We start from the raw sequence: 18,145 nt of genomic DNA on the forward strand, positions 1-18,145 counted from the left end.
AATAAGGCTCCAGCACAGAATAAACAGGGGAGAGCCAAATATAGCCTGCAACAACCAAACACTGCACACCAGGCCTAGATACATCTCAGAGGGTTTTAGCTGGAGGGGTGGCGCTGCACACTTCAAACGCGAATATATCCATCGTTGTGAGCCATTTGGCCTGCATACGATTCTGTGCTCTGAACTGGGGAGTTTAAAGTAAGATTTTTTTTTATTATACTTGAGGGAAACAATGAGTTCAGCTGCTTATTGCAAGGAGCAATCGTCAGGGGAGACTTAAACTCAATTACTGTAGCAGTTCAGAATGGGATAGAGGAAAAAAAACACACCCGGGTGTATCAATAAGAGTATGCAAAATTAAAAGATGGAATAAGAATCCAGATGAAGCGTATCAAATATTTATTTTTTTCTGGGCAACAAAGGACTATAATACATTGACAGGCATAGGAACTATTGCCAGCACATGTCTATACAATACAGCTAAAACCGCCTCCAATTTTTGGACATAATCGGACAAAACGAGATATCAGGTGGTCCCAAAAAATGTTTCTAAATGTTTTCGAACATTGAGAGAGAAAAAAAAGACAATATTCCATTTATTGCTTTTATGGTGCTTCAAGGAGAGGACAAGAGGTTTTCTGATTGGCACAACACATATAAGCTTGTATAAAAAATAGACACAAAACAAAATCTTCTCAGGGTGTCACTTATGCTCTGTCTCATATCAAATAATAAAAATAACAGAATAGGATGTTATATATAGAGAGAGAAACTGGAGTTTATTTCTATTCAATTTTGTTCACTTGCTTCAGTGTTGCGTCAACATGCTACAAGAGGGCTTAATTGGAAATATCCCAGAGAAATAAAAGACCCCAAAAACTCATGTTTTCTAGAACCATAAAACCACGTGAAGAACTAACCGAATATTCAAACCCACTAAAACAGGAGGCACCAGATAAATAAAAAAAAAAGTTTCAACAGACGCACCATATTTACAATTCCCATTAAATTACACATAAATAAATATATACATACATGAACACTGATTCCCTTATATAACCGCGAATCGTGTTGAAATTCAAAAAAAGTTCAAGTTGGTCGCTTGGAGAGAGTCTACAACTGAAGTCATGGCATGGATATCCGGAATTTTTCGTTGTCTTTCTTTCTTTTTTTAAGTTTATTACTCACAATACTGATAAGAATTCATCCACTTTTAGCTTCTTTTTTGCCACAATCGTAAAATTGAGAAATAGAAGGGTCGCTGGATTTCAGTCCATTCGTTGCAGCTCATAAAAAATAAGGGGGAGTTCATAAAAAGTCCTCTGGGTGAGGCAGTACACCTTTACCTAGAGCTGCTCCTCTGCAGCCGTATTTTTTCTTCTTTTTTTTTCTTTTGTATTTTTTAAAACAATGTCTTGTATGATTCAGGTGTTGGAAGAAGAGGATTCTTGCGTCCTTTCCTCTTGTCTCCGAAGTGGGATGTACAAACAAATCACGTAAACCCGGCGTAAGATCAGGAAGTGGCACGTTTGACTTTATCAATAATATTTATAGGGTATTTATAATATTTATACTGGAAGATTGGGGGTTTTGGGGAGGGCGAGGCGGCTGCAGAAAAGGGGGTTTGAGCCTCGTTGAAGGTGAAATGCAAACATCACTTTCTGTGCTTCTCGTCTTTGTCTCCACCTTTAGTGCCGTTATCTGAGTGACTATTGGGGTTGTTGTTGAGGTACATTTTGTCCATGGCTTTGATCGCCTCGGTTAGATAGTTCTGAAGGGCCGTGACGGCCGCGCACAGTGCAGGGGTCCCAAAACCGTGCGAGATTAGACTGAAGTGGGTCAAGCAGCTTTGGATTCCCGGTTCAAGAATGGGCTGTGGCCGTGAGTTTCCCAGCGGCGAGCGATCCTGGGACAGCAGGTCTGTGAACTCTTTGCACACTTGTCTAAAAGCAAAAAGAGCGCAGCATTAGTGAGCGTGCCAAAAAGCCGCCACGCATGCGTTGTGACAACCCAATCAAATAGATAAATACATCACGCTTCGTAGCGCTGCGCAAAGGGAGAAAAAAAACTGCTTCCCTAATCAATTTATTCCAGTATATTTTTCATTTTTCAACACATACACACACGAAAAAATATTTTATATGCTAAAACGAGAATTTATTCGCCTCAAATTTGATCAATAAAACGAAAGAAATAAAATAAGATAATTAAAGTGTAATCCTTTTTTTTTTTTTTAAGGAAGACCTTTAAAAGTTGCTCCAATGCCTCTTTAATCACTTTCCATTCCAATTATTTAGTCTGCCTTAAAAATACTTAAGAGCCTGTCATAAGCAGTTACGGCTTACAGCTGTTTGATTTTAGCAGCACATCATCAATATTAAACGCCGGCCTCCGCCTGTCCTCGTTGCTTTCTGAGGCTTTAGTCAATGCAGAGTAAACAGATGAAAGCCAGCCACGTGTCAGCTGGAGTGTCAGGAATTACACCAGAAACATTGACGCTCACGCGCGACAAAGTGGGTGAGAAAATCAACAACTTGTAGTTTACTTGAATAAAATGTAAACGAAAGTAAATAACAGATTAGATAATGGAATATAAAAAAAAACATCAAGTTTGTAAAGTGTGCGTAAAGTTGTGTGTTTGGTTATGTGTGTGTTGGGGGGGGGGGGGGGGTAAGTATAAAATAGACAAACACACGTGACAATATGAGATGATAACACTTACTTTGTGGCCAATAGCATGTTTTTTCTTTGGACTTGCTCGTTTGGGTCAGAATGCTGACGGTTTACATATTCGGCTACTGCCTTGGCTGGAAACTCGGTCTCGCATACATAACCGAAATCCCTGGCAAGGTGCACCGCTTCTCCTGAAAGAGAGGTGGTGGTGGGGTGGGGTGGGACAAGGGAGAGACGTGAGCGTGAATGTGTTTTCTTATTTAACAGTACCGAGAAGTTCAAACTCTCTGCTTGGAGGAAGATTAATCTGATCCGAACGGCGCGTCCGCTCTGCGTTCTGAGAGGAGTATTGTGGCACCTGCGCACTGCGAATGATGACAACACAGCTACAAGTCATAATGGAGCAGGCACGGCAGCTGTCAGTGCGCGTCTGGCTCCTTTTCCTCACACCGTGAGAACGTCCCAACATGGAGGAGATAGGAGGCACAGACGGAGCGTCATGCCCGACAGCATGTCATTGATTAGCAGAGCTGGGCTTTAGTGAAAGTCCAACACCTCTCAAAGTTAAACGAACTTCTCGGTCAAAATCTCAAAATCTTAGTTCATTTTTCCCCTTTTTTCCCTCCAAGTCGTCTTTGGTTTTAATTTCCTGAGGATCTTTTTTTTTTTTAACTGCAGGGCTTCCTGTCCGCAAGCTCCGGAAGAACGCATGCGCCAATTAACATCAAAGCATGAGTCCAGTAAACGATTTTCCATAAAAAGGAGCAGATTATAAACAACGACAGAGCCCCCTTCACTAAATAACCAGGCCGGCCTCCTTTCACCCCTCCTCTCTCTGCGCTCCCCACGTGTCAGAGCCTCTGATTACCCACAATCAAACATTTCTCCGGGCTCATTACAATACAGGACCAAATTTCTGCGAAACGCGATGAATATTTCATTTAGGCCCGGCCTGCAATAATGATTAACGGCGACCAATGAACCATCGCGGGCTTTCACCTTTGGAAACCAGCAGCACACCAAATACCACTGCACTGAATAATGAGGCTCAACTCAGCGAGTGAAATGGATTTATCCAGTCGCGTAAAATGCATCTTTTCTGCGCACAATAATTGCCTAATTTATTCTTGAATAGGCCCAAAACATATAGCTCCCAATAGGTCAGCCTGATGCCATTTGCATGTAATGCAAATCTTCAGCGAAACTCAAATCATGGGAAGCTATTAACAAAAGGAATTAAAAAATAAATAAATAAATAAAGAACTGCTTCAACCAGAGCTGCGTATTAATGTTTGAAACAATGCAGTGTTAATAAATCAATCGACTTTTCATCCACGAGGTGAAACGGCTCAGCAGTGCCCAATAAACAAGCAGCACTCAATAATTAACTGGACTTCAACACAAATTAATCCAGGGTATAAACTAGGCCAGCCTGTGGACGCAGCCTGCTCCTGAAGCAAAGGCCAAGGTTGCAAAGCCTCAAGAATTACCAACACCGCTCCTTCTATCTCTATGTGTATACATGTGTGTGGGGGTCTCTCTCTGCACATGCAAACACTTACACACACTTACACACACGCACACACACACACACACACACACATCCTTCATGCTTTATTACTTGCGAGGCAAAGTCGGTCTGCATTACACGGATGAGCGCATATGCTGATTTCTAACACAGAGGAAAAGAGATGGTGAAAGAAAAAAAATACACACACACACACACACACACACATAATATATATAATATATATATGACACGTGATTTTGACTGCTTACCCTCGACTAGTGACGTCAGTAAGGTGACGTTGGCCGCCTTGCGTCTGCCTGCAGGTAAATTCAAGCCGATTTTATCCAGCTTCTCTCTTAAGGATCTTCCTCCGTTCTTGGATTTGGCCCTTTGATGGAAAGGCAAGGAAGAATGTCACTGCTGGGGTGCTTATGTGGAGGAATTTAAAGATGGTGGTCGTTGATGGAGATGGTGTGGGGGGCTAATTTTGTGAAAGGGGAATATACTTCTGTTTAGCATTTTAAAAAGTGCTTATCTAAAAATCAGACAGTGTGGTTTTCCATGAGATTGTCACCAACTGTATTTTTATTTTTTTATTTGTTAGTTTGACAATCTGAAACACATACATTTCATCTGAAAAATTATATCTCTTATTTTTTTCTTAGTATAATAGAAATAATGTGCATTTAATAACAATCTCACTGAAGTAAACTATACGCTTGGTCACGTTTTGGACAAGAGCTTAAAGAGGCAAGGCCTTTTCAGGAAAAGCAGAATCAACTGAATAAATAAAGAGCTGCTTAATAAGCAGTGGTATTAACGAACGTATGTCTGCAGCACTTTTGCAGAGAGTTCACTAGAGACCAATGTTTTCATGTGTAATGCCTTCATTGGGCCTACAGAGCTGGGCTTGAAACAGACTAGGCTTCCATTAATTTGAGACACTGGGAGTGGGAGCTCCAATGCGCGAGGGAAGTTAATATGGAATTTAACAGACCCCTCCTGCTTTAAATGCAGGAGCTAGGTGTCATGGTTGGTCGATTTTAATTATTCCTAGTACAGAGGAAGGAGAGAGAGAGAGAGAGTGCATGGGCCTGAGATGGGCGCTCACAAATGACTGGAGTGGCGGGGGAGACGCGCACAGGTGTGGATGAAAGGGGGAGAGTGGGGAGAGGAAGAAAGATCCAAACTCACCTCCTCAGCACCCCGCCCAGCAGTGAGGCGTTGAGGCATTCCGGCGGCGAAAGGCGTCTCTGCACCTCAGCCACCGTGACCTTGTATTTTGATGTGGAGCTGAGGAGAGACAGGCGACCCGGAACCGAACAGAACACCTCGTTTGGGTTAACCACTCCTCCGAAAAGACCATCCTTATTTACGGGGATGGCGGAGACGCTGTTGTTCTTGGATAAAGACACTGGACCTAAAGCAGAGAAAAGAAGGGAGGAGTAGCAGGAGAAAAAAAGAGAGGAGGAGGTTGATTGAGGCAGAAAGAGAGGAAGAAAGAACCGTGCTCAGTAAATTTCATGCAATGCAGAGCTTTAACTAAATGAAATAGGGGGCGGGTCGTTCATTCCATTTTAAGGTATTTTTTTTACTTTAAGCAACAAAATCCTAAAGCAACCACAATATATATGTGTAATTGTGTTTATAGTATTGATAATGTATTATTACTTTTAGTGTGCATTTTTTGTTGCAAATATGTCCAAAAAAGCGCATTGCGCAGAGGAAGAACTGCGCATTTTTCACGCAAAAAACTCTGCAACCTAGGAGATTCATTCGAGATTATTTTGACATATCTACGGCTTCCTGCAAAATCCCGCCGCCGCCTGCGTGTGGATTTCACACCGGCAGAGCGATCGTGAGGGGGAGGAGGGAGGCTCAGCACAGCCGGGCCTTGCGCCGTTTCGGTGTGCAGTAACCGGAGACAAAGGGGGACTGCGCGCCTTTGGATAGATCACTTGTGACATTAATGGCTCAAGGGAGCCTAATAGAGACAATAGGAGCTAAACGAACTCTTGAGATTACTAATATAGGAAGCCAATTATCATGTTGATGTGCAGATAGACGAACTCGGGTTAAAAAAAGATGAAAAATGGATTACAAACAGAAAGAAAAAAAAATCGTCTCACATCTCAGCTGCAGAGGTCTAATTCAACCTGACACAACGCTTTTGAACAACAGGCCTCCTTATGTTGCATCACCAACAGCATAAATCTCAGGGTTAGGGACAAAAAATACATTTTAAAAAGAAATAACCAAACAAGCTTGATCAAAGCAAACTAAATATAAATAAAATTGCATTTCGGGATATGAGCCTGTCACTTTTCCATATCCAGTTTCTGATTCCCTCCCTAAATGACAGTTTATCATCTTGCACACTCGGTCTGCGCTCCATCCAGCAATCCCAGCTTCCATTTTAGATTTGGCCATGCTGCGTGATTGCAGCTATTGCCTCCTAAGTGCCATCATCGTCTATGGGCCTGTACCTTTGACCATCCAAAGCACGAGCCGACAAAGCTCCCCAGCTCCACTCATCTCCCCGCTGCGCCGAAACGCTGACAATAAATTCCATCAGCGAGGGGGAGAAAAGGTGCAGCCAGTTTGATGCACTTGGAAACCATGTAATGAAAAATAGGCTACTGCGTATTAGGATCAGTCAGGCATTACCGCATCGGGTTCTTTCAAGCAGAATAGGGAACGGAGTGTGTGTTGTTGGTGTATCTAAGACGTGTGCAGCTTGGAAAAAAAAACATGCATGATATCTCAGAGGAAATATCTTACCTTTTTTAATTACAGTCTGGTCTGGAATGTGAATTCCTTGATCCTCAGGCTGTGACACAAAAACATCAAATCAATTTTTGGTGCGCAAAGCCACGAAAAGTCAGCCATACTTGTGCGTAAAGGCATCTCAGGACGAACAAAGCCAAACACAATTAGCAGCCAATGTTTCCCGTTTTCTCTGGGCCAATTTCTCTTATTATTGTCCACCGGTGCTTTTCAGCGGGTGGACGTGCAGACTTAAATAACGAAGCAGTGTCGTCCCATAATCCTGACCCAATTTCGCCTTTAGATTGGCTCTTCTCATAAGGAAACCTCTAATCTAGATTGGATAGTAATTACGCCAGCGCAGCCTATTAAAGGCCTATGAACTAATTAGAGAATTATTGGTGTTTGTTTCTGATTAAACACTGGGAGGGGAAAAAAAGAAAGAGGCTTATTGACAATATCAGAGCAGCACAACTCAATACAGTAAACTCGATTTTCTTGTTAGAAAGCATGTAATGTATTACAACGCTGTTGTTCGCGTGGAAGCTGCACTTTGTGAAACGCTGAGCTCTAATACAAAATGACATACTTAGAAAATCCAACGAAAATCGACTTTAACATGACCAATTCCATTTGTTTAGCTATAAAATAATATCAAAATCATCCAAACTGACAAGCATTCCGTTTTAAAATTAAATAAAATTAAAAAAAATATTTTTAGTTTAATAGAAATGGCATTTTTTTGAAAAAAATAGTTAATTAAAATAATTTATTCGTGCTCTGTTAGAAAAAATTTCCATTAAAAAAACTTAAATATGATAATACATATTTTAATTCAGATGCAGGCGTGTTGCAGGATAAATTAATACCACAATGAAAGATATGGTGTTGTGTAATAGACTTTTTAAAAAAATCAACAAAAATAAATGAATAAAAAAGAAGAAGGAGCGCAGCCTCACCTGAACGTCATCTAAAGGGTGAGGTATTCCATGGATTTGGATAGAGTCCGACAGTCCTGTATCGATGCCGTGGCCGGACGGTAGAAGCACTTCCCTGCGGTACTCCCGGCACAACTGGTGTGGCAGGCTGCGGTGCTGGTGCAGCAGGCCGCTCTCCTGGCCCTGCCTCTGCCCCGGCCAGCCCGGGTGCTGCGACTGCGGCTGGGCGTGCAGGGAGTTCAGGGAGTAAGGGTCGTTGACGTGCGAGTACGGGTCCTGAGACTGCGGGTAGATGGGCTGGTAGGGCGGTGGGAAGTACGGGGGCTGGAAGTCTGAGTTCGGCGTGTGGGAGAGTGGAGGGGCGCTCGTGTACGGACTCTGGCCCACGCCGCCCAGCTGAGGTAGCCTGGCTGTCCCATTGCTGGTGCCGTCGTGACGGTCCTGGCAGGTGGGGACAGAACAAAAGGATGTTTTTAGTCGAGATGAATTTTAAATGAATTTGGTTTGATGCTGTTTGGATGCTCTGCGGGCTTTTTTATCAGAGATTATGACCTGGAAGTATGAGCATTAGTAGATTTTTTTACAGACAAATATCAAAATTTAATTTGCAAAGAAAACACATTTCCTAAGAATTAGTGGCCCTAAAAGACTCAAATACAACAATATATTTTTTAGAAATCAATTTACATCTGAGAACAAATCAATGGGTGTAGATAAATCCAAATTTCTATACATTTTTTTAGATTATTCTGAATTTTTTTACTTTAAAGATAAAATTTATAAAATAAAATGTTTTTGAAAACGCAAAAAATACAGTGAAGCTCCAGAAACTTACCATCGCGGAAAAACTGTGCACTAACATCTGTAAGGGTTTTTTTGGTGCGCCTCAACAGAAAGAGAAAAACCCAGCAGCAATCAGGTCAAAAACACGGACTTCGCGGGGCAAAATCAGCCAGCAAAAGAAAGGAGAAAAAAGCCCCCCGAGAAGACTCTTCTCTCCTGCACGATCGCGATGGCCCCGGAGATCAGATATGTGCCTCAACAGCAGGACGATAATCCATCAGAAGTAAAAGGTAAGATCCGAGGCGCCCCTCATTTGCGTCTACAAAATCAGGAGGGGTGTAAAAATAAAAAAATAATAAAAAAAATAATAAAAAGACGCGGCGCTGCTGGTGGATTTGGGCTAAAAAAGTTTCTCTTGGCAGCCCCTCTCTTCTCTGCGTTCCCCCGGCTTCTATCACAGTGCTACCGTCCCCTCGCTTGAGCTCATATTAGCCAAAAGAGCCGCTTCTCCCTCTTGGACTCCTAATGGAACGCATTCGTGACCATTAATATTACAGGAATCCTAAATAATAAGGAAAGAATGGTCGGAAATCTGGCGTGAAGCAGAGGACGCAACTCAAGGCAGGAGTCTACGCTTAAATGACGTCCATTGAAAGGAGGAATCAGTATATCTAATCAGGGATGGGGAGGGAGAGAGAAAGAGGGAGAGGGGAGTGGAGACAAAAAAGAGGGACATTCACTCGCCTGGCGAATCAGAGAGAGGGGGAGGAGGAGGAGGGAGCGCATTTGGAAATAGTTCCAGGGCCAAAGCGCAAAAGTGAAAGAAAGACAGGAATGAAAGGAGGCAGACGGAGCGAGAGGAGGAAATAATGTGCACCTCTGAAGTTGGTGAAAATCCGGCAGGAGAAGCACCGATCGACTCATTCCGACCGTCTGCCCCTTTGTTTTCTGCCTCAGACACGGAGCCGTCCTCCATGGTTCTCTCCTGCTTTCGATTCCACTGATTTTAATCCAACCAGTTCTTCTTCGGCTCTAAGTCACGGAACAGCGCGGGCAAGCTTTAACTTTAACCCGGAAAGACGAGGGAAAACAAAATTACGCTCTAAGATCGGTCCGTTGGATCAGGCGCATTAACGAACTTTTAACGCACGGCTTCCAAAGATTCACTTCCTTCCTTATCTCCAAAATCACCTAACAATGAGCCATTACCAGACTTCAAATGCTAATCTAAACATTATTTTGATCAAAGGAGGAAATAACAAAAAATAAGTAAATAAAAATATGTTCACACAAACGTCAATTTATTTTCTGTTTGATCAGCTCTGTCCGTTCCCATGTAAGACGCGAGTGCGTACAAGAACCCCACAAAAAATAAAAAAAAACTCGTTTGACTGGCTTCTCCACCCTCAAACAAGCCACCGATATGTCTGCTAAACTTTGACTATGTCCAAAACAATGATCAGGCAATGTGCGCTGCGCACAAAGATGCACGCAGACACTTCACACGCACATTTTCACAAGTCCAACTCGCATAGTGAAGGGGACATGTGGATGTCATTTAATCATTAAATAAAACTGACTGCACCAAGCTTTTACGCGCGTAACTCCTTTAAAATGGTAAGTGCATGTTAACATTTGTATGTATGCACGTGTCATTATTTAAATATGAAGTAATTTGTACTAAAAAACGAACATTGTTTTTATTAGTAATACTTTTTATTGTGTTTTTAATATTTTATAATTTATATAAATCAATGAAAAATCTATTTTGTAATTTCTGCATTTAATAAGTTTGATTTAGAAAAGTGAAACACCTTTTTTTAAATTTTACTTTAAAAAAATGCAGACAAAATTCTAAAATAATTGGAAAAGTTGTTCTTACCTCGCAATCTTCATACTTAATGTTATCAGTTAATTTCCAGAGCATTTTCATGGGACGTTGAGGTGGCTTTTGAGTATCACCTTAGTCTTGTTTTCACTCGGTGAATTGTGCTCCCCCGCTCAGAAAAAACTACTTTTATTGAAGCTGCGAGCTGCTGTCTGTCTCGCGCTCTGAGGTCTCCCTCTAATGGTGAAAGTGAAGGGCTGGAGCAGTTCTGGAACAACGCTGGCATAAGGGCCTCATTAGCATATCAACAGCAGTTCTGATTCCCCCTCATCTGCACGCACAAACACCACTGGACAGGTAAAAGTCTCCAGCTCCTTTGTTGTTTCTGCTGCGCGGTGAGGTGTGTTCGCCCGTGGAAGGGAGGGGATGTGGAAACCTGCACCTGGGACTGTCGTTTTGTATCTTAACATATAGCAAATATTTTTTTATTTATTTAAATTATTCAAGAAAAATGTGGATAAATCCTTAAGGCCACATTTAAAGAAATACATTTCAATTGCTGGATTTGCTCTGAAGTTAATCACCCAAATTTCACGTTGATCATTTATTTGTTACTCCCCCTTAAACTGATGTGTTATTTTAATCCCATTGAGTTGAGATCTTCACAGGCTTTCCTGACAATGTTATGTAAAAGAAAAAGTCAGCTTTTCCAACTACAGGTCCATTGACTACCTGTAAGGTAGCGAGGTTTTGGGTAGGAGGGGGGTGTCAATAATTAACACAACAACAAGGCCTTGTTTCATTTGAATGAGCGGCCGGGGGGGAGCCTGGCTCTGCCCTGTCGCCGGTCGAGCCTGCACCTCAGCAGGTCGTGGGTCAGCAGACAGGTCGCCAGCTCTGCAAAGGCGTTGGCTCTTTCTTGCCTGAAACCCAGATTACCATTTTTGGTGGAGTAACTCTTTTTTTTTCTTCTTCTTCCCTTCTCAGTCAGTTGTTATTAATGAGTCTGAGGCGATGAAAGCGATTGACCGAATGAAACCAGAAACGATTCTTGGGTTGTTTCAGCTTCTCACTTGACAGAAATACAAGGACAGTTGTTTGGTAAAATCTGCAGATTCAGACCGGAGAGGTCAGATATCCGTGTGCGCACCGGACCTGGGGCAGCCAGGAATTAAAGGCGAAAAGTTACATTTGCGTCTGGATACAAACTCAAACCTGCAAATTATAATTTAAAAACTAAACAATTTCAGTTCAATTCAATTTTATTTATATAGTCCAATACTAAAACAATAGTCGTCTCAATGGGCTTCATACCGGTAATTGAATAATAAACATGAAATCATAAAGAACATGAAGTAATAGAATTCAATAATGGCTAAACTAAACAGACTGGGCTAAACTGGGAAAAGAAAAAAAATTCAAAAGATAAAAAATATTTTTCAGTCCTTCCTACCAAGCATTATTAATTAATCAGCGAAATTTGTTTTTTAAATGTTTTCTTGGATCAAATTCTTGCTGATTTTCACAGATAAAGCAACTTTAACACTCTCAAATGATAGATCATTTTCTTTTTTCTGAAGAGATCTCTCACATCCAGCTCCGTGTTCAAACAAGCAAACAAGTTGACAGTTCATATAGATTTGTTCAGTTTTTTCTTCTTGTCTTGAAAGTGAAGTCACACATACCTGCCATTCCCCTATTTCCCCCATAATTGACATTCTTTGTCTTCTTCTGCGTTTTCTGTTTTGTATTGAGCTGCTCCTCTCATTAAGCCTCCGGTCCCAAAGTAAACCTTTACTTTTCACCTAGAACCAATCGTCTTACCTGTCCATGAAAGAAAAGAAAAAAATGGTGCGGGGCATACCTGGTGACGCATGCGCAATCCAAACCGGGTGTGGATACATAAAAAATAAAAAATAAATACAACTAAAGTGGCGTACCTGAGGAAAAGTGAAAAAGGCCCTGTGGGTCTGCTTTTCTGACTCACAGCCTATAATCTTTTTATTGCAGCACTTTTTAAATCAGAAAAGCAAATGAATAATGCCATACATTTGCAGATACATTAGAAATGAGTGTTGTTGTTGGTTAATTTAATTTACAATGATAATGTATTGGAAAACATTTAAAATACACTAAAAATAAGGTGAAACAAAATCATAAATATTTCAATTTAATAGGGATAAAACTGAAAATTTACGTATATATTTAATTGTCCATACATTATGAAAGTAAAGCATGAACTCTTACTGCAAATGAATGTGTCGACTTAAAAAAAGAAATAAAAACTTGAAGGTTACCTCTCAGCATCAGCTCCTACAGGAAGATGCTCTGCTTTTGTTGGGGATCATTTTTTATTTATCAACTGTTTATTTCTAATACATACTTACCTCAGGCCAAGAGCGAATGAGCTCTACCCCTCTCATCCGCGCACTTTACACGCACACGTGAAGCTGAGCAACATGTGCGCGTGCACATAGGTGACATCCGTGAAAGCTTCTTTTAGTCCAAAAAACTTTTCTTTTTTTTGTCCATTGAGGTTTTTGAAGAAAAGCACAGAGAAACAGACACAAAGATGGCTACAGCAGCGAGCACGATGATCCCGCTGCTGTCACATGAATGAAATCCTCGCAGCATTGTAGTTTTAAAATTAATACTCCGATTTCAACTTTTTGTTTGTTTTTATCTCCCCTTTTTTTTCCCTACACATGCAGAATTCCGCGAGGAGTCAATAGATTTTCTTCTTTTCGGTGTTAATATTTAAAAACAAGCCTTTAAGTTTGACTTCAAAGGCAAGCTGTGTTTTAACTGCGCGCAGTACCTGCAGCCATAAGGACCTGGACAAAGAAGAGCTTTCACAGGAGGGGAGGTGTGTGTGCGTGTATGTGTGTGCGTGTGGTGGGGGGCAGAATTATTGTTTGGGGCTCTACGCAGGGCAGTTGTAAGTTTTGAAGTAGAACTGTTTCTCAGGGAACTGCGCAGTCCTGCTTGAATATGCTGCCTTTCTATGGGGGTTCAGTTTCAGCCACTTCCACCACAACTCAGCACAGCAATAGGCCTCCGGCATATTCCAGAAACCACATGCTGACCCCTGAAAACTCCCGTATTATTATTATTATTATTATTATTATTATTATTATTATTATTATTATTATTATTATTATTATTATTATTATTATTATTATTATTATCATTATTATTATTATTATTATTATTATTATTATTACTTGTCTTCACTCCTTGCCCCTCAAGGATCTTTGTCATGTCACTTCCTCTCCAGAGTAAAAAAAAAGGAAAAATAAAAAGATAAACTTCAAAATCAGAATTCAATTACAGGAGTTTGAGTCCACGCAGCTTTATGACTGCTATAAATTGTGTTCTTGCGCCACCTTTCTCCCTTCAGAGGAACAGCATGAAGGACGACTTACTGTCTGAAGATTCAATGCGCTACAGGAAAAAATAAAATAAAAGTGCTCAAAGGAAAGCAGAAACTTTAACAAGTGAGGAAAAAAATAAATATGTTTTTACATTCTTGGTAAATTTACCTTATTTATCATTATTTTTTGCTGAGTTTAATCATAATTCAGGCAAAGTCTGTTCATTTTTTTGTTTTATGAAACACAGTGTTGTCAGTCATGTCTTTTTGCTACATTTTGTAAATACTTCTGTTTTTTAATGCAAGCAAAAACACAATATTTTAGGATCAACCTAAACATTGTTGGTAAAGTTGGAAAGACGAATGGTAATCCTGTGGTGCCATCTAGTGGTTTTTAAAAGAAAACGGAATTAATGTAAAAGCATTACTGAAGCTTTTCCATCGTCTCTTCATTTTGGATGATAATATGAACAGCGACAATGTTGTTGTTAATAATACCTATTATATATTCTAATTTTGTTTCAAACTGATAAGATAAAAAATAAACATCTAACAGAAGTATAATTATAAATGACCATATGCAAAGTTCAAAAAGGCTTTTGGATGAAGTTTGACAACTTATCGAGTCCACGTCCCTCTCTTAAATTCAGCCCAAACTTAATTTAAACTGAATTTGTAGAAGAAAATAATCAATTATGGTCAAAAGACAAATATTTTTTTTTAAATAAATAAAAATTAATTAATCTTGCTGAGTCCCTAATATCTACTCATTGCATCAGTTTTTATAATTGCTTAGCATTTTTTAATAAATTGACAGTTTTTATGTCCTCCCTGCAGCTCTTCTTTACATCTGAACCCCTGTGCTGGAGATGCAGTGAAATGTAACATTTGTGCTCACAGCTGGTATTATAAACGGAATTTTAAAGGAATTTAAAAAAAAGCTTTCAAAAATAATACTACATTTTAAAAGATAAAGTTGGGGAATAAAAAAAAAAGGGTAAATTGATAAGAGCCAAGTCCAGGTATTTGATATGAAGTCTCCATCTGGGAGGTTTGTGGCAGGAGTTACAGCAGAAGATGCAGAATATGCAAATTAATCAAAAAATAACCTGCTACTGGATCTTGAAGTTCTAAATATAAATTAGTAAAGTATTGTATCTATTTATAATCTAAAGACTCATGAGCCTCATTCAGATTTCTCAGGTTATGAACATCACCTATTCAATGAAATGTTTTTGCACAAGAGAAATGATCAAACTAATAAGTTTGATTCAGTTGTCAGTTTTGTTTTGTCTTTCTTCTTCAAAACAAAATGCCCTATAGACCACACGAGTAAAACTGCATTCTTCAAGTTTTTCCGACTAAATTGGAACATTTTAGGTTTACAATTTAAAGATAGTAAATCAAAAGGGAACTAAAAGTATCTATACTTTTAGACCAAGTGTACTTGTAGTACACTATAACAGACTACTCATTCCAAAGGTTAAACATGAGAGCATCTGACATCTGATGAAAAGATAATCACCCAATAAGGACCCCATTCAGGAACCTCATTTTGTTAAGTAGGTCTAGTATTCATCCTGAGAAAAGGTAGAGAACCACTGACCCACTCCATGTGGGATATCCAATTCTAACAATTTTACACAGTCCCCGATATTAATTGTAATGCAGTAAACTCAGTTTATTGCAGTATCTCTCCTTTTTATGGTCGCAACAGTCCAGACCAGCATTTGAAATCAATTTCGTTGATGTTACGAGGAGTTCATCCTCTGTTGGTTCGGTCAACGCCTTCATATGGAACAGCCTACATTTCCCATCAACCAACAGAAAGAGTTCACGTGCAGCATTATTTTGTGCTCGGTCAAGAACAAGTCGTGGCTGAGGAGGCAGAGGGCAAACGCAATGAGTAAGGTTGTAACCCCCCTTTCCCCATTTTTCTTCTTTATTTTATATTACTTGAGAAAAGTCTCGTTTCGTTGAAATTGGTATTTCATAACTTTACGCAATGACGCTCGTGCCTCGTGTGCCGTGTTAGCTAACATTGTGTGCTAATAAGTAAATCTGCTACTCAAGCTGGTGCTGGCTCTGGACTCCAACAGTTAGTTAGCCTTATCTCTGAGAGCAGACACACTTCTTACATCCCTGTAAGTTTACACGTCAGTGTCACCGAGACTGACAAACATCCTCGTGTTAGCATGTTTGTGCAGCTGTTTCTTGTTCAGCTTGTTTTGTGTAATAATGACTCTGTTTTGAACGAACCAGACCGCCTTTTTAAGGATATTTGTGCCTTTGTGAGTAATATGAAGTCGTTGTTGATGCTTGTTGTGTGACGTCACTGAACATATTGTGTTCCTGACAGGTGTCCAACAACATGTCTGTGGATTGGGTGGGATATGGATATGCCACTCTTGTGGCATCCGGGGGAGTCATTGGTTATGTGAAAGCAGGTGAGATGAGCCGGTCTTAACCTGGTTACACGTGATCCAGCCTTTCCTGGCTGTTTGTTTCCTTGTTGGATGATATAATCTGGATGTACCGCTAAGTGAAAGCACACATTAAGGATCTTTGAATATGTTTCTTTTGGTAAATGAATGTGCAACTTGAAATTCTTCCTAATCTGTTAAATATACACATAGAAAATATTATTTATATTTATTTGGGATTGCATCAAATTAGACTTTTTTGTGAACCTTATGATCAGCTTAGCAGTCTATGAAACAATAATTTGTTTTCCATTCTAAAAATGAAGATCAGTTTTCTGCTTTTTCTTTTGGGTTTTTTTGACTTTATTTTGTTTTTCTGATGATGGAGGAAATATATCAAGAAAATAAAGCTTAAAGTTGCATTTCTAAGTATTTCTTTATTCAAATTCTTACTAAAAAAGACCCTATTTGTGACAGAAAACTCGCTGGTCAGGCCACGAGCTCTACTTTCTCCATTCTGATGCATCCACTTGTTAACAACTAGATCCATGTACGTTTTGTTTTCGTCATACAAGCTGCCATCTGGCTCAAAACTGTACGGCCGGAAAGCTTCGCTTTTGCTCGCCATTTTTGTTGCCCCAGTAGTGTTAGACGGGGGGTTTGTGCGGGGCTGTGAGCTAGAAGGAGATTATATAAACAAAGCTTTCAGCAATTGGGAGGGAGGGATGCTCCACACTAGCAGCCCTTCCACATCTCAGAATGAAGTCTTGAAAACAATAATCATAAATAAAAGTCCACTGGGGAGACTTTTACAGTAGATCAAAACATGATTTGAGTGGGACTTTAAACAAAAAGTCTTAAACTCTAAAGATGTTTGCTTTGATTTTGCTCATCATATAAATCTTGCCATGTTGACATTTGTCCCTTTCTCTGTCCTCCATCCTGTGTCATCATGTGGAAAACTAAGCAACTAATGCTCCCTCAGCAGTTCTTCCGATTTAGATGATGAATTTGTTGTCTCCTAGGTAGTGTACCTTCACTGGCTGCTGGACTTCTCTTTGGAGGACTCGCAGGCTTTGGCGCTTACCAGATCTCCAATGATCCTAATAATGTTTGGGTGTCCTTAGGTTGGTAAACTAAAATACCAGTATAGATGTGTTTTGGTGATTTGCTTTAAAGACGGTCCCTTTAGTTCTAACATCACTGTTGGTGTAAATGTTTTGCATAGCAGCCTGAACAACATCCAAAGCTGAATAAATCTAGATGATCATAACATGTTTTGGACAGTTTTTGAGCTTTGGTTTAATAGCAGCTTTCCACATTGTTGCAGTGGATAAATATACATTTTTATCGATTTTTCCTTGACTGATGTCATTGTGTCTTACACTCACAGCTACATCAGGAGCTCTGACTGCCGTCATGGGAAAGAGGTTCTATGGATCAAGGAAGTTCATGCCAGCTGGTTTGATGGCTGGAGCCAGGTCAGGTTTTTATTTCATCCAAAAATAAAATAAAAAACTGTGTAGAAGATGTGAAAAATGCATGTTAGAAGTACTAAATGTTACAGTCAATATAGACTTTGTTTGGATTGTTATTTATTAAATTGATATTAATCTTGTAAATGTTTTCTCAGTGACAATAACTTCTTTTTTTCTCTCTTTGTAGTCTTCTGATGGTGGGGAAACTTAGTTTGGCGTTGCTTCAGAAACCTGCAGAGTCCTCATGAGCAAATACATTACAGGAAAAGGAAAAGTCTTTTATCATTTACATTTTCTGTCCAAAAATGTATGTTTTGTCATAAAATACAGTCTTTGTATATTGAGTGGTTGTGGTTTTTTTTTTTACATAATG

General features: G+C 39.9%; 2 protein-coding genes across 5 annotated transcripts; one reads left to right on the forward strand and one right to left on the reverse strand.

The window, feature by feature from the left end:
* Positions 1-382: 382 nt before the first annotated feature.
* Positions 383-10,851, reverse strand: tfap2a (transcription factor AP-2 alpha). Of its 2 annotated transcripts, none has more exons than XM_004080970.5 (7): positions 10,553-10,851; positions 7,909-8,328; positions 6,965-7,013; positions 5,378-5,603; positions 4,453-4,571; positions 2,723-2,864; positions 383-1,943 (listed from the first exon to the last, which is right to left on the reverse strand). In XM_004080970.5, exons 1-7 carry the CDS (start codon positions 10,601-10,603, stop codon positions 1,655-1,657), a joined length of 1,296 nt encoding a protein of 431 aa, XP_004081018.1. In that variant the 5' UTR covers positions 10,604-10,851; the 3' UTR covers positions 383-1,654. The 2 variants fall into 2 exon arrangements, with proteins under 2 accessions (XP_004081018.1, XP_004081017.1); XM_004080969.4 differs by lacking the exon at positions 10,553-10,851 and adding an exon at positions 8,723-10,052.
* A 4,787-nt stretch (positions 10,852-15,638) lies between these two features.
* Positions 15,639-18,116, forward strand: tmem14ca (transmembrane protein 14Ca). 3 transcript variants are annotated; one of them, XM_004080976.4, is made up of 5 exons: positions 15,639-15,782; positions 16,231-16,318; positions 17,320-17,421; positions 17,688-17,775; positions 17,960-18,116. In XM_004080976.4, exons 1-5 carry the CDS (start codon positions 15,666-15,668, stop codon positions 18,018-18,020), a joined length of 456 nt encoding a protein of 151 aa, XP_004081024.2. In that variant the 5' UTR covers positions 15,639-15,665; the 3' UTR covers positions 18,021-18,116. The 3 variants fall into 3 exon arrangements, with proteins under 3 accessions (XP_004081024.2, XP_011487116.1, XP_011487115.1); XM_011488814.2 differs by having other exon boundaries at positions 15,746-16,015; XM_011488813.4 differs by lacking the exon at positions 15,639-15,782 and adding an exon at positions 16,024-16,162.
* Positions 18,117-18,145: the final 29 nt, after the last annotated feature.

Source organism: Oryzias latipes, chromosome 20 (genome assembly GCF_053564925.1).
Source record: "Oryzias latipes strain Hd-rR chromosome 20, Olatipes_Hd-rR_3.1".
NCBI classification, from domain to species: Eukaryota; Metazoa; Chordata; class Actinopteri; order Beloniformes; family Adrianichthyidae; genus Oryzias; species Oryzias latipes.

Excerpts from the sequence above, each read along its gene's own strand:
- tfap2a (XM_004080970.5), bottom strand. The coding sequence starts at position 10,603 with ATGAAAATGCTCTGGAAATTAACTGATAACATTAAGTATGAAGATTGC. Across the intron at positions 8,329-10,552 it reads TTAAGTATGAAGATTGCGAG|GACCGTCACGACGGCACCAG; the intron begins GTAAGAACAACT and ends CCCACCTGCCAG. Across the intron at positions 7,014-7,908 it reads ACCCTTTAGATGACGTTCAG|CCTGAGGATCAAGGAATTCA; the intron begins GTGAGGCTGCGC and ends TTTGTGTCACAG.
- tmem14ca (XM_004080976.4), top strand. The coding sequence starts at position 15,666 with ATGGAACAGCCTACATTTCCCATCAACCAACAGAAAGAGTTCACGTGC. Across the intron at positions 15,783-16,230 it reads GGGCAAACGCAATGAGTAAG|GTGTCCAACAACATGTCTGT; the intron begins GTTGTAACCCCC and ends TGTTCCTGACAG. Across the intron at positions 17,776-17,959 it reads GGTTTGATGGCTGGAGCCAG|TCTTCTGATGGTGGGGAAAC; the intron begins GTCAGGTTTTTA and ends CTCTCTTTGTAG.